Consider the following 15,169-nt stretch of genomic DNA (forward strand, 5'->3'; position numbering starts at 1 on the left):
TTGCAGAGGATGAAATCCAACCCAGCATAGCTCACGAAGCCCTTCACAGTGCATTTCCAACACTCTTCTCCCAGGCTTCCTGCACCCCCACTGCTCTCTATGGTGCAGCCAGCCACTAAATGTCTATTCCCCAAAACCACACGCCCTTTCATGCGACTCCACCACTTCCTTGCCCCGCAAATTTCTATTCATCTTTCAGAACACTGCTCAGGAGCCACCTTTTTGGTAATGCTTTCCTTGTTCCTTGATGCCTGCTATACACAGGATGGTCCTTGAGCCAAAAGCACTGGCATCACCAGGGAGCTTGTTAGAAACGCAGAATCTTGTGCACCACTCCAGCTCTACCGAATCTCAATTTCCTTTGTAGCAAGATCCCCAGGTGAATTATGTGCACACTGACGCGTGAGAAGCGCTGTCTCAGGGAACTTCCTAGATCCTACTCGACTCAGCTCTTCATAGCTCCCTGGGAGGTAAACCCCTCCTTTACTCATCTCCTCTATGAAGACAGGAAAACCCAAATACCCACCCTCCAGCCTCCGTGACAGCCAACTGACATGGTTATAGCCAATGAAATATCAGCAGAAGCCTGCTGAGGGGGCTTCTGGAAAAATTTTTATTTCCCTAATGACTTCCTGCTGTCCTGGGTAGAATGCCGGGTGCTGTGGCTGCCATCATTGGACAACCATGAGGTGACAAACATAAGAACAAAAAGCCAATGATAGCTAAAAAGACAACAGGTGGAAATACAGAAATGGTCTGGATCCTTGTTGGGCCCAACGAGCCACTGAACCATAGAACCATCCACCTCCGGAATTACTGTGTGTGCCAATTGCCAATTGCAACGTTTTTATTGCTTAAGGCACTATCATTAGGGATTTTCCTTTCTTGGGCTGAAGGCATTCCTAACTGATTAAGTAAGCCTTCAATAAATGGGAGGTGAATGAATGAATGTAGAGTGAAACCTACTAAAGGTTCAGGAGATTACTTTTAAAAAGCCAGGCCTCTAAGAATCTGTTCATGTCTGCCAAAGCATGCCTATAAATCAGTCTCTGTACTTCTTAGAATTATTGACCCATTTCTGTTCACAGCTTAATGGATAAAAAAGTGAACACAAACTCATAAAAAGCAATGGAAATGTTCACATACAAAGATGCTGTAGAAACTGTTTTCACATTTTGGAAAAGAGGAGAAAACCAAACTTAAATACTAGGCTCTGACCTCGAAAAGTTTACAAATGCTGTGGCCACTTACAGGCAATTGTAAGCAAAAAGGGGCAGGGTGGGGTGGGGGGCGGGGGGTGGACCTACAGTAGTCAGTTCTCCTGATCATTCTCCCTTTCTAATTTTGAGATCTCAGCTGGGCACGGTGGCTCACGCCTGTAATCTCAGCACTTGGGGAGGCCGAGGCAGGTGGATCAAAAATTAACTGGGCATGTAGTGGGCGCCTGTAGTCCCAGCTACTTGGGAGGCTGAGACAGGAGAATTGCTTGATTGAACACAGGAGGCAGAGGTTGCAGTGGGCCGAGATCAGGCCACTGCCCTCCAGCCTGGGCGACAAGAGTGAGACTCCATCTCAAAAATAATAATAATAATAATAATTTTGAGATCTCTGACACAGATCTTTTTTTCCAGTCCCTATCTCAGTCAAGTACTTCCATTCAAATTGCCAAGATCAAACAGCAACGATTTTTTTCCAAGAAAAACAGCATTGAGCAGCATAAACTATAAGTAAAAAGTATTAAACGGGGAGAGATGCACACTGGCCATGTAGTTCGTCAGCAAGAAAGCAGGACCTTAACAAGTGCAGATCCTCAGCTAGATGACCTTTTCATATTTTAACAAAATCATCTCCTTTTACTTAAATGTTGTTATAAAGAAGCTTTATAGCACCAATGGGAAACCAGTACCTTTTGCCATGAATTGAAGACAAATGGAAACCCAATAAAAACATAACCTTATTAAATTCTAGCTACTGTTACCTGCCAACGCTTCTAGACTTGAAGCTTGTTCTCTCTGTTTAAAAAAAAAAAAAAATGGGTGGGGGGTGAACAAGAGGTATTAAAAACAGGCTAACATCAAGCTGAGACTTCGTCCTGGGCAAGATTAGGATAGGAAAACAAAAAAAAAGGAATTAACCTTCTCCCTGTGTGGCTTCACGCTGTTTTTGTTTTGTTTTGTTTTTAGAGATAGAGTTTCCTGTTGCCCAGGCTGGAGTGCAATGGCACGATCTCGGCTCACTGCAACCTCCGCCTCCCAGGTTCAAGCAATTCTCCTGCCTCAGCCTCCTGAGTAGCCAGGATAACAGGCATGAACCACCACGCCCGTCTAATTTTGTATTTTTAGTAGAGATGGGGTTTCTCCATGTTGGTCAGGCTGGTCTCGAACCCCGGACCTCAGGTGATCCACCCGCCTTGGCCTCCCAAAGTGCTAGGATTACAGGCATGAGCCATTGCGCCCCGCCCGATTCCATGCTGTTTAATCCCATATTCATGTCCCACCTAAAAGTATCCCTTACACAATCTCACACCATGTTCCCCTTCTGCTTAGAGTAACCGCCCAATTTCTTAGTGCATCCTAAATGGTCCCATACCATCCGGTCCCAGCCCACCACTCGGCTCTCAAATCTCACCCTCTCACTACACTTGCAGCCCCCCCAGCAAACAGCAAAGGAGGGCTTGGCCAAGGGCCATACATACCCCCAGGGATGTACAGCTCACCCCTGTAATCCCAGCACTTTGGGAGGCCAAAGCGGGGAGGGTGGCTTGAGGACAAGAGTTCAAGACCAGTCTGGGCAACACAGCAAAACCTCCGTCTCTACAAAAGTGTTTTAAAAATAAAAAATAGGTAGGTATGGTGGTGTGTGTCTGTAGTCCCAGCTATTAAATACTCTAGAAGGTGAGGCGGGAGGATTGCTTGAGCCCAGGAGTTTGAGGCTATGTGAGCACTGCACTCCAGCCTGGGCAACAGAGCAAGACCCCGTCTCTAAAAATAAAATAAAAATAAAAAGTAGCCTGTCAGCACATCAATCACAGCAGCAGGTTTTTCTTTCTTCAAACCACTATCTGATATTATCTCGTTAACTTCTCCAAGTCTTTAATAACAAAAATAATAGCAGCAAATACACATGATATTGAAGTATTTTACTTATCAGGTTGAACCCTATAAAAGTGCCAATCTGTAAATAAAAAACGGTTAAATATGGGTAATTCCACAGTGTTCGATTTAATATATCAACTTGTTTGCAGCTCACAACCACCTTATAAAGTAGGTCCCAGATGAAGAAAAACTGTAAGCACAGAGAGGCTGCTTAACTTACCCGAGGTCACAATGCTAGTAAGTGGCAGAACCAGGATTTGAACCCATGCTCAACACTCCCACCCCACAAAAATGCAAGTTCCATGAAGGCGGACAGTCTTGTTCATTGCAACGTCACTCCCATTGCCTATTATCACAGAGTATGGGCACGTATGTAGTAAGTTCTCAATAAATACATGTTTGAGTGAGTGAGTGAGTGAGTGAGTGAATAAATCAATGAATGAATGAATGAATCTCCTTAAAATCACTGGTCGATTGCCCAGACTACTCGGAGCAACCAATGCAGAAGCCTGCCGGGCCAAGAGGAACCGAGGGAAGGAAGTACCTGGGCGGGCAGGTGCCCCAGGGGCTCGGGGTGCAGTGGGGGCGCGGCGGCGCGCGGGCTCACCTTGAAGTCGCGGCTGTGCTGCGGGGTGTACTCCAGGGTCCAGAGGGCCCGCACCAGGTGCGCCAGCTGCTCAGTCACCTCGCCCTGGCCCTGCGCGCCGCGGCCCGCAGGCTGCTCCGGGTCAGGCGAGGGCTCGGGCCGCCCCGCCCGGTACTGGCCCAGCGCCAGGTACTCGGCGAAGAGCTCGGTGTTGCTGAGGCACTGCAGCGTGGCGTTCATGAAGCACGTGTTGCCGTGGTTGCGGAGCCCCGCCACGCCGGGCACCGGCTCGGCGGCGCAAGCGGGCGGCGCGGGAGAGGCGGGCGGCGGCGGGCACGGCGGCGGCGTGGGCGCGGCGGCCGGCCCGGGCGGGAAGCAGCTGCGGAGGCCGCCGCGGTCTGGGGCGGCGCCCTCAGAGCTAAGGTGCGAGAGCGTGGACAGCGTCTTGAGAACGCGGCTCATGAAGCTGCCCACCGAGCGTGCAGAGGAAGGCGAGGAGGGCGAGGACGGCGAGGACGGCGAGGAGGGCGCGGCCGGCCCGGACGCCCCGGGGCCCCCCGCGCCGCCGCCGCCAGCGCGGCCGCTCCGAAACAGCCGCTTGCTGAAGGAGCGCTTCTCCTTCCCGCTCGCCGCCGCCGGCGGCCCGGACCCAGGCGCCGTTACCTTGGACATGGCGGCGGCCGCAGACACTCATCACCGCGCCCGCCCGCCCGGCCCGCGGCCCCGCCACGGCCGCCGCCGCATCCCGCAGCGCCGCGCCTCACCGGGCCCGGGGGCTCGACGCCCCACACACCTCAAAGCGCAGCCGAGCCAGCGAGCGAGCGGCGGCCGGCGGGACCAGCGGGCGCGCGCGCGGTCCGCCCAGCTGGGCCGCTCACGTGACGCGCCTCCCGGCGCCGCCCGCCCGGCGCTGAAGCCGCCTCGGCCGCCATGTTCACTGTGGGACGGTAGCTGCCTCTCCAGCCGGACGCGATGCCTGGAGGCTGCGGGCGCGGTCCTGCTGCGTGAAGCCCGAGGGAGGCCATGTCTAGTGTGGGCGCCGTCCCGGCTTGGAGGAAAAGGCTGGGCTCCCGTTGGATGGCGGATCCCCGGGGTGGGTCTCTGTCTTTGCTGGTCAGATGGCAGAGGCGGGAACGTGCAGGAATCAGGATGCTGTCAGTTACCAGACCGTGCAAGAGCTGGTGGACATGGCCCTGACAGGTCCTGGGCAAGTCAGCCCTGTCTGGCTCCCAAGGGACGTTGCAGATACCTACCCTCTGGGTGCCAGCGGAGCGCAGTCACAGACCCTGGCACGTCCCGGCGGGCTTTTCTTCCTGGCTGCACCTTGGAGTCCCAGCGAAACGCTGTTATCATAACTACTTTCCTTTTCATTCCAGCCTTTAAAACTCCGCCGGGCTCTCCCATCATTCATCATTCCATTCATTCATTCACTCACTCATTCATTCAGCAGTTACTGGGGATATTGCAAAGAATTAAATCTATTAAATTAGAATCAAATGTCATATCCCCAGCGGATTAAATTAGCACGGTTTCTACCTGCCCTTTTGCAGCTTACATTCCTACTGGGTGTTTACAATAGCTGTTGTGTTCCACACATTATGCCAAGCATGCAATATTTTCTTTAATCTTTAATTCACCGTCTTTGAGATTGGTACAGTTCTTATCTGATTCAAACCCAAGTTTTATTCACAACCCCTATACTTGACCTCTAAACCAAAGGTCACGAATCCACAAATATCACAGGTCACAAACCCACAAATGAGTGAAGAATCCTGGTGTTTGAATCATCATATTGACTTTCAAGTGACTTGGGTCTCAGTGTTGGGGGGAAATATAAGGAATGATGGGGACTATAGCAAACTTCAAATTAACATCTTTCTAAAGAGGTGGCTGCCACTCAGCTCCAGCCAGTTGTTCCCATGTGAGAACAGGAGCTCAGCGTTACCAGATCATCTGATGTTTTAAGAGAAGGCAGAAATCCTATTTTTAAACGTTGGTTCCATTAAAAAAAAATAGTGCAGGGAGCAAAAAATAGTACATCTTTGGGATGCCTTTAGTCCAAAATCAACTAGTATATGACCTCCTCTCTATAGGCTCCCCTCTGCTAAAAGGGCTAGTCTGAGTCCTGAGGCAGAAGAGAGAAATCAGGGAAGGGAGAGCCCTTCCTCCTTTTTAAAACATGAAGGCCACCTTACACCACGTTTCAAAGTAAATGGTTTTTACCTTTGACCTCCCTCCCCATTGTAAGTAGGGCTCTATGATGACATCTCCAGGGTGCTCTGCACTGTCCCTAATCGCCTCCACTCTCCTCTTAGTCAAAATTCTTATCTGGACACCAGGAAGAAAGCCATCTGATTATTCACACTAAAATGTGAATGCAGTGGCCCTCAACTTCTGGGCAGTTTGATCTAGACTCGAGGGCCTTTGCTGGAGCCGTTTCCTCTCCCTTGAACCTTTCCTTAGCTAACTTAGAACCTTTCTACTTAGCTAACTTCCCTTCATCCTTAAAGTCTCACCTTAGATATCACCCCATCCAGGAGATGTCCCTTCCACAGGCCCTCTTGGCACCTCTCATTCATGACACTGACTTGACCATATTGCAATTCAGTTTACAATCATCACCTTCGCTAATATGTGGGCTTCAACCCAGTAAAGACCCATCTTACTCATTATCGGGTACCCAGTAAGGTAGCCATCATATAACAGGTTGATTATTTGGCAACTTTATACCTAAACAATGTCGTGTGTGTGTGTGTGTGTGTGTGTGTGTGTGATGGAGTCTCACTCTAACAACCAGGCTGGAGTGCAGTGGCGGGATCTTGGCTCACTGCAACCCCCATCTCCTGGGTTCAAGCAATTCTCCTGCCTCAGCCTCCTGAATAGCTGGGATTACAGGCACTTGCCAGCACACCTGGCTAATTTTTGTTTTTTGTTTTGTTTTGTTTTGTGAGCAGCAGCAAGATTTATTGTGAAGAGCGAAAGAACAAAGCTTCCACAGCGTGGAAGGGGACCCGAGCGTGTTGCCCTAATTTTTGTATTTTTAGTAGAGACGGGGTTTCACCATGTTGGCCAGGCTGGTCTCGAACTCCTGACCTCAAGTGATCCACCTGCCTCAGCCTCCCGAAGTGCTGGGATTACAGGCATGAGGCACCGCGCCCGGCCTCTAAACAATATCTGAACTTCTTGTTGGGATACCTAAGAACTGCCTTCCCAGTCTGAGCCCCTCTCACTAAGCTTATAGGTCTTATAGGTCTCCACTGAGCCTCAAAGTTTGACACAGGCTTGAAAAAATTCCTCATTAGAATGTTCAGATGATCATTCTTAAAGACTCACCTTGAACATTCTGTAGTGAATCTTTCATTGTCCCTCTCTGTACCACCCCTTACCCCTAAGCTCGGGAAACGTAAATTAGAAACAACAGTGCAGTGAATATTATCATGACCTATACCTTGTCCATCATGTAGCTATCTCCTTAGGCTGAAACCTTGGATCAAAGGATATGCATATTCCATATATGACACCTATTGTCAAGCTGACCCCCAGAAAGGTTTTATCCTGCCAGCAACGAATGGGAAACGCACATTTCCCAATCCCAACATACTGTTGAGTTTTCCAGTCTTTTTCACATTGACAAGTTTGATGAACAAAAGATGGCATATTAATGCACTTTTTGTTTGTATGAGTAAGGTTGAACATCATGTGCCAGTCTCTCTGCTATCCAACATCTCAACCAACTTCCTGTCTGCAAGGGATACCAAATTAGGCAGGACAACTCAAGATCCCACTATGAAAACTGGGTAGGGTGGCGGGGAGCAGGTATTCCCCTTCCTACCCCTGGAAGCTAGAGCCCAGGAATATGACCTAAAAAAGACCACCGCCGGGTGCAGTGGCTCATGCCTGTAATCTCAGCACAGGCAGACAGAGACGGGAAGAGTTTGAGACCAGGCTAGGCAACATCACGAGATCCCGTCTCTAAAAAAAATAAATAAATAAGCCTGGTGTGGTGGTGCACTTCTGTAGTCCCAGCTACTCAGGAGGCTGAGGCGGAAGGATTACTTGAGCCTAGGAGGTGGAGGCTGCAATGAGCTATGATTGTGCCGCTGCCCTCCAGCCTGGGTGACAGAGCAAGACCAACTATATGTTCCTACCTAGACTTTGGCTCTAGAAGTATTGATACACGGTTGGTTGGAGATAATGCAGTGAATTAATGAATCTAGCAGCTATATATTCAGCAGTGTGGCAGTATGGTGGTGTACAGTGTGGGGGTGGTAGCAGCAAGTGTCCAGCTGCTACTCTAGTGGCAAGTTCTTACTGGTGTCTGTCTCCCTGGGTTTCTGCCCAAGCCTGTTTCTCCGGCTCTGTTCTTTCTGTGAGCTAACCTGATAGGTTTTCTGTAAATTCCTTTATTGGGGAAACAAACCAGTGTCAGTTTCTGCTGTTTGCAATCAAGAAAACAACTAGGAATACCTTTTAATTAGCGATTTTATTTTTACTGGTGTGATTCACCTGCACACACCATTTGCCCATTATTCTTTTCGGTGTATTCCTTTATAGATATTATCTCATAGAAGTTTTTTGTTTGTTTGTTTTGTTTTTGAGATGGAGTCTCACTCCATCGCCCAGGCTAGAGTGTAGTGACACGATCTCAGCTCACTGCAACCTCTGCCTCTTGGATTCAGGCCATTCTCGTGCCTCAGCCTCCCAAGTAGCTGGGATTACAGGCATGTACCACCACGCCTGGCTAATTTTGTACTATCATTATTATTATTATTATTATTATTTTGAGACAGAGTCTTGCTCTGTCGCCAGGCTGGAGTGCAGTGGCACAATCTCAGCTCACTGCAACCTCTGCCTCCCGGGTTCAAGCGACTCTCCTGCCTCAGCCTCCCAAGTAGCTGGGACTACAGGCACGCACCACCACACCCAGCTAATTTTTGTATTTTTAGTAGAGACGGGCTTTCACCATGTCTCGATCTCTTAACCTCGTGATCCGCCTGCCTCGGCCTCCCAAAGTGCTGGATTACAGTCGTGAGCCACTGCGCCCAGCCAAATTTTTGTATTTTTAATAGAGACAGGGTTTCCCATGTTGGCCAGGCTGGTCTCGAGCTTCTGACCTCAAATGATCCGTCTGCCTTGGCCTCCCAAAGTGCTGGGATTACAGGCATGAGCCACTACACCTGGTCCATAAAATTATTTTCTATATAAATTATATTATTTTTCAATCTATACCATTCCCTACTTCCCTTTCAACCATGTTTACAGTGTTTTCATATCATATACAGAACTTAAATTATTATTTTTATTTTATTATTATTTTTGAGACAGGGTCTCACTCTGTCATCCAGACTGGAGTGCAATGGTGTGATCATGGCTCACTGCAGCCTTGACTTCCCGGGCTCAAGCGATCCTCCCACCTCAGCCTCCTCAGTAGCTGGGATTACAGGTGCATGCCATCGCGCCCAGCTGACTTTTTGTATTTTTAGCAGAGACAGGGTTTCATGACGTTATCTAGGCTGGTCGCAAACTCCTAGGGTCAAGCCATCCACCCACCCAACACCCAAGCCATCCACCTGCCTCAGCCTCCCAAAGTGCTAGGATTACAGGTGTAAGACACTAAGCCCAGCCTAAATTATTTTATATAGTGAAACAGATTAGTCTTTTTCATAAAGATTTACAATATTTTTGACATACTTAGCCTTCCCCCACTCCAAGATCATAAGAATATTCATCTGTATTTTAATTTAGTGCAGTTCTGGGTTTTTTTCTTATTATTATGCTCTCCATCTGGAATTTATTTTTGCATGAGAAACGAGATAGGGATCCTGCCTTTTCTGCATGCTACATGGCTAGTCAATTGTCTCAGCACCATTTTTAAATGTAATTTTCCCACTACTTTAAAATGCTGTTTTTATCACCTATTAAATGCCCCGTATATTTAAGATTTTTAAAATTTCTGTTCTATCTCATTGATAAGCCTCTGTATTCCAGGATAGCATAGGTTTAGAATATGCTGAAATGTTTGATAGAGCATTATCTCCTAGTATTTTATTATCTGTCTGTTTGCTTATTCTCTCAAATGAATTTAATCCTTTAGGGGGGTTAATTTATATAGATTAAGTTAGGGAAAACTGGCATCAACACAATATTTATCTTCTTATCTGAGAATAAAGTCTGTCTTCAAAAAATTATGCAAGGGCTTTTAATGCCCCTCCCAGTACTATAGTTTCCTCCCATAGGTCTTGCATAATACTAATAAGTTTATTCCTATTGGTTGCTATTATGAATGGGATATTTTATGTCATTATATTTTCTGTTGTTTGTCTACAGGAAAAAGAAATATTTTTGTAACCAGCCACCTTGATGTACTTTAGTTCTTTCTCATAATTTTCAGTTGATCCTGTTGGGTTTTTCAGGAATTTATATCAACACACGAGATAAAAACCTCGCCACTTTGTTTATAATAGTTGTACCTCATCTTTTTTTTCTCTTGTCTAATTGCCCTTCCAGAATTTTGTCTGTAACAGTAAGGAGAGTAGGAAAGCCTGCATTGTTTCTGCCTTTAATAGCATTTCATCCAGTGCTTTACCATTAAGCATGCTTGCTTTTGGTTTGAGATATATATTATTTATTGCGTTAAAGTGGTATCCATGTATTCCTACTTCAGGAAGGGTTATTATCAGGAATTGGTCTTGAATTTTATCAAATGCCTTCTGGGCATCAACAGAGATGAACCTTTGCATTTTTCTCCTTTGACCTGTATACCCATCGTAAGTTCTTAGTTGCAAACAACATAAATGACTTTTGCTAACTTAAGCAGAAAAGGAGATCTTTAGAAGGATATCAACAGCTTACATAACTGCTAGAAAAGCTTCAGAATCAGACTTAGGAAACCAAGGAAGACAGTACATAGCCAGGACTCTGCTCCAGAAAATGCTGCTTAAGACGTCACTGTTGGCACCATCGGTGAAGCTGGCACCACCTTCAGACAGTGGTAGCCGCACCACTTGCCTCTTAGTTCTGCTGTAGCCACTATGTAACCTTGAATAACTTCCAAATGTCTCTGAACTTTTGCTTTCCTATCTGATATAGTTTAGATATTTTTCCCCTCCAAATCTTATGTTGAAATGTGATCCCTGGCTGGGTGCAGTGGCAGACACCTGTAATCCCAACACTTTGGAGGCCAAAGGCGGGAAGATTGCTTGAGCCCAGAGATTTAAGACCAGCCTGGGCAACATAGAGGGATCCCACCTGTACAAAAAAATTTTAAAAATAGCCAGACATGGTGGTGCACACCTGTAGGCACAGCTACTTGGGAGGCTGAGGTGGGAGAATCACCTGAGCTCAGGTAGTCAAGGCTGCAGTGAACCATGATCATGCTGCTGCACTCCAGCCTGGGTGACAAGAGCAAGACCCTGTCTCAAAAAAGAAGAGAATAGAAGAGTCGAGAAGGGAAGGGAAGACAGGAAGGGAAAGGAAGGGAATGGAAGGGAATGGAAGGGAAGGGGAGGGGAGGGGAAGGGAGGGAAAAGAGAAGAGAAGAGAAGGGAAGGGAAGGGAAGGGAAGGAAAGGGAAGGGAAGGGAAAAGAAAAGAAAAAAGAAAAGAAAAGAGATCCAGGAAAGGAAAAAAAGGGGAGGAGGGAGAGGAGAGGGGAGGAAAGGGTCCCTGATGTTGAAGGCGCGTCCTAGTGGGAGGTGTTTGAGTCACGGGAGCAGATCCCTCATGAATGGCTTGGTGTAGTCCTCGAAGTAATGAGTGAGTTCTCACTCTGTTGGTTCACAGGAGATCCAATTGTTAAAAAGAGCCTGGCACCTCCTCCCTTCCTTCTTGCTCCCTTTCTTGCCATGTGACACAGCTGAGTCCCTTTCACCTTCTGCCATAAGTGGAAGCATCAGACTGGCATGGTGCTTCTTGTACAGCCTGCAGAACCATGAGCCAAAAGAAACTCTTTTCTTTGTAAATTACCTAGTTTTGGGTATTCCTTTATAACAATGCAAAATGGACCAATATAGTACCTTCAGCATTCTGAGCTCAAAATGGAAGCATCCATTTGGTTGGGCTAGGTCCTAGGTCTGGTCACTAGCAGCTGGAAAGTAGGGAAGGAACCATCACCTTCCTCCAGCTTCCATAGTGGGAGACAAAGCTGGGGACAGGCTGGATGCAATGGCTCAGGCTTGTAATCCCAGCACTTTGGGAGGCGGAGGCGGGAGGATCCACCTGAGGCCGGGAGTTACAGGTTGCAGTGAGCTGTGATTGCGCAGCTGCACTCCAGCCTAGGCGACAGAGCAAGATCCTACCTCAAAAAAAAAAAAAAAAAAAAAATTGATTTTGGGTGTGTCACAGTGAAAATACAAAGTATTTTCCATGCTAGGGGAAGACAACAGAAAATAAGCAAACACACAAATACTGTGTGTAATAAAATTTCAGCTACTGTTAATTGCTTGGAAGAAAAACAAAACCAAGAAAACAGACAGGAAGTGGTGGGCAGAGAGTATGTTATGTAGAATGTTGAAGATAGCCTCTCTGAGGAAGAATATTTGAGCAGGGAACTGAATGAGGTGTGGCAACAAGCACCTGTGGAAATCTGGGGACCATCCAGACAGAGGAAAGAGGAACTGCAAAAGGCCCAAGTTGGAAATAAGTCTGGCCTGTTCCAAGAAGAACAAGCAGATCAGAGTGGCTGCCATGAACTGAGCAAAGCAGGAAATGGCCAAAGATGAGGTGGAGGAGACAGGCAAAGGATCAGAAAATGTAAGACCTCGTTCCAGGAGTTTGAGACCACCCTGGGCAACATGGTAAAACCCCCATTTCTAATTTTTTTTTTTTTTGAGACAGGGTCTTGCTCTTTCACCCAGGCTGGAGTGCAGTGGCACAATCACGGCTCACTGCAGCCTCTACCTCCCAGGCTCAAGCAATCCTCCCACCTAAGCTTCCTGAGTAGCTGGAACTATAGGTGCATGTCACCACACCCTGCTAATTTTTTGTATTCTTTTGTAGAGACAGGATTTTGCCATGGTGCCAGGCTGGTCTCGAACTCCTGAGCTCAAGTGATCCTCCCACCTCCGCTTCCCAAAGTGCTGGGATTACAGGCATGAGCCACCGTGCCTAGCAGGCAAAAACAAAACAAAACAAAACAAAACAATAAAAAGAGATTTGAAAAAATTAGTCAGGTGTGGCAGCTAATTAAAAAAGAAAAAAAAAAAAAAACTATAGTCCCAACTACGTGGGAGGCTGAGGCAGGAAGACTTCTTGAGCCCAAGAATTTGAGACTTCAGTGAGCTATGATCGCACTGCACTCCAGCCTGCAGACAGAACAAGAAATAAAAATAAATCACGCCTGTAATCCCAGCACTTTGGGAGGCCAACACAGACAGATCACGAGGTCAGGAGTTCAAGACCAGCCTGGCCAATATGGTGAAAACCCATCTTTACCAAAAATACAAAAATTAGCCCGGTGCGGTGGCAGGTACTTGTAATCCCGGCTACTCGGGAGGCTGTGCCCGGCTGTGGGCTATTATCTTTAACAGTGAAATACTAAAAGGTTGTGCTCGTGAGGTGGGGCTTTTCAACTCAGAGGACCAAATGTAAGATGTTCAGAAGGAAGCCAGCCATTTTGTCAGATCCTCAAATGTCACCGCATGCAGACCTTTTCAGAGCCTTGTCTATTTCTCCTGAAAAGAATGCCCAATTTCCTGCTGTCGCCTACACCAGTCTGGGACCAAAAGGCAGAAATAGATTAGGTAGGGGCTGATGTCTTAATCTTTAGGTTGCAATCTTCTATTGGTTCCCCAGTTTTCAGAATTATTTTTCTTTCCAGCCCTTTGCTAGGTAAAGGACTTGCTTGCTGAACTTGTAGCCTTGCTTCTCTGAATTTGGAGCCTCTCTAATTTAATGTCTTTGTTGACTGCACTTCATGCTGGAGGGCTGGGGCTAGAAGTGTAATTGCCTGGATGTGTGTGATAAGTGAGGTTCCCTAAGGGTCTAAACATACAGACTTTCAACTAGGGTCCCTATGTTAAGCCCCATGCTTAAGCTTACCCAGCTTTTGCTGCATCTGATGCCTCCAATTCCCGACTATGTTAGTTGGGGCTGTGTGATGGTTAATACCAAGTGTCAACTTGATTGGATTGAAGGATGCAAAGTATTGTTCCTGGGTGTGTCTGTGAGGGTGTTGCCAAAAGAGATTAATATTTGATTCAGTGGACTGGGAGAGGCAGACCCACCCTCAATCTGGGTGGGCACCATCTAGTCAGCTGCCAGTGTGGTTAGAATAAAAGCAGTACGCAGAACGTGGAAGGACTTGACTTGCTGAGTCTTCCGGCCTTCATCTTTCTCCCGTGCTGGATGCTTCCTGCCCTTGAACATCAGACTCCAAGTTTTTCGGCTTTTGGACTCTTGGACTTACACCAGTGGTTTGCCAGGGGCTCTTGGGCCTTAGGCCACAGACCGAAGGCTGCACTATCAGCTTCCCAATTTTTGAGGTTTTGGGACTTGGACCGGCTTCCTGGCTCCTCAGCTTGCAGATGTCCTATTGTGGGACTTCACCTTGTGATCGTATGAGTGAATTCTTAATAAAATCCCTTTCATATACACATCTATCCTATTAGTTCTGTCCCTCTCAAAAACCCTGACTAATGCAGCCTCCCATAACCAAAAATCACAGATCGGGTGGCTTAAACAACAGACATTTATTTTTTCACAATTTAGGAGGCTGAAAGTCTGAGATTAAGGTGTTGGCAGGGTTGATTTCTTCTGAGACCTCTCTCCCTAGCTTGTAGATGGCCACCTTCTCATCCCCGTGTCTTCACATAGTCTTCCCTCTGTGTCTGTGCCCCAATCTCTCTTCTTATAAGGACACCAGTCATATTGGATTATGGCTCACCCAAATGACCTCATTTAACATTAATTTCCTCTTTAAAAACTATCTCCAAGTACAATCATATTCTGAGTTACCAGGGGTTAAGACTTCAACATATACATTTTGGAGGAGGCCAGGAGCGGTGGCTCATGCCTGTAACCCCAGCACTTTGGGAGGCCAAGGCGGGTGGATCACTTGAGGCCAGGAGTTCCAGACCAGCCTGGGCAACATGGCAAAACTCTGTCTCTATTAAAAATACAAAAAAAATTAGCTGGGAGTGGTGGCACATGCCTGTAATCCTAGGTACTCAGGAGCCTGAGGCATGATAATTGCCTCAACCTGGGAGGTGGAGCTTGCAGTGAGCCAAGATCGTGTCACTATATTCCACCCTGGGCAGCAGAGTGAGATTCCGTCTCAAAATAAATAAATAAAGAAAAATAAATGAATAAATTTTGGAGGAACACAATCCAGTCCATAACGCTGACATGTTAGAGACTATGAAGATGTGTGTAAGAGTTAAAGAAAGAGGAAAGAAACACGAAAAGTGGCTCAACAAAGACAGGTTTATTTTGGAGAATAAACCTAAGAGGGGCTTCTGGCTGATTTCTGTCAGGAGTGCTCTCTCTTACAG

At 47.1% G+C, this 15,169-nt stretch overlaps 1 protein-coding gene across 1 annotated transcript in view; it reads right to left on the reverse strand.

Annotated features, from left to right (window-relative positions):
* Nucleotides 1-4,535, reverse strand: part of USP31 (ubiquitin specific peptidase 31) — an 88,199-nt gene extending 83,664 nt beyond the window's left edge. The window contains exon 1 of the mRNA XM_016929620.3: nt 3,703-4,535. Coding sequence (XP_016785109.1) covers nt 3,703-4,353 — 651 coding nt within the window. The 5' untranslated portion in view covers nt 4,354-4,535. The remainder of the gene's footprint in view (nt 1-3,702) is intronic.
* Between the last annotated feature and the right edge of the window lie 10,634 nt (nt 4,536-15,169).

The sequence above is a fragment of the Pan troglodytes genome, chromosome 18, assembly GCF_028858775.2.
Source record: "Pan troglodytes isolate AG18354 chromosome 18, NHGRI_mPanTro3-v2.0_pri, whole genome shotgun sequence".
In the NCBI taxonomy this organism is placed as follows: Eukaryota; Metazoa; Chordata; class Mammalia; order Primates; family Hominidae; genus Pan; species Pan troglodytes.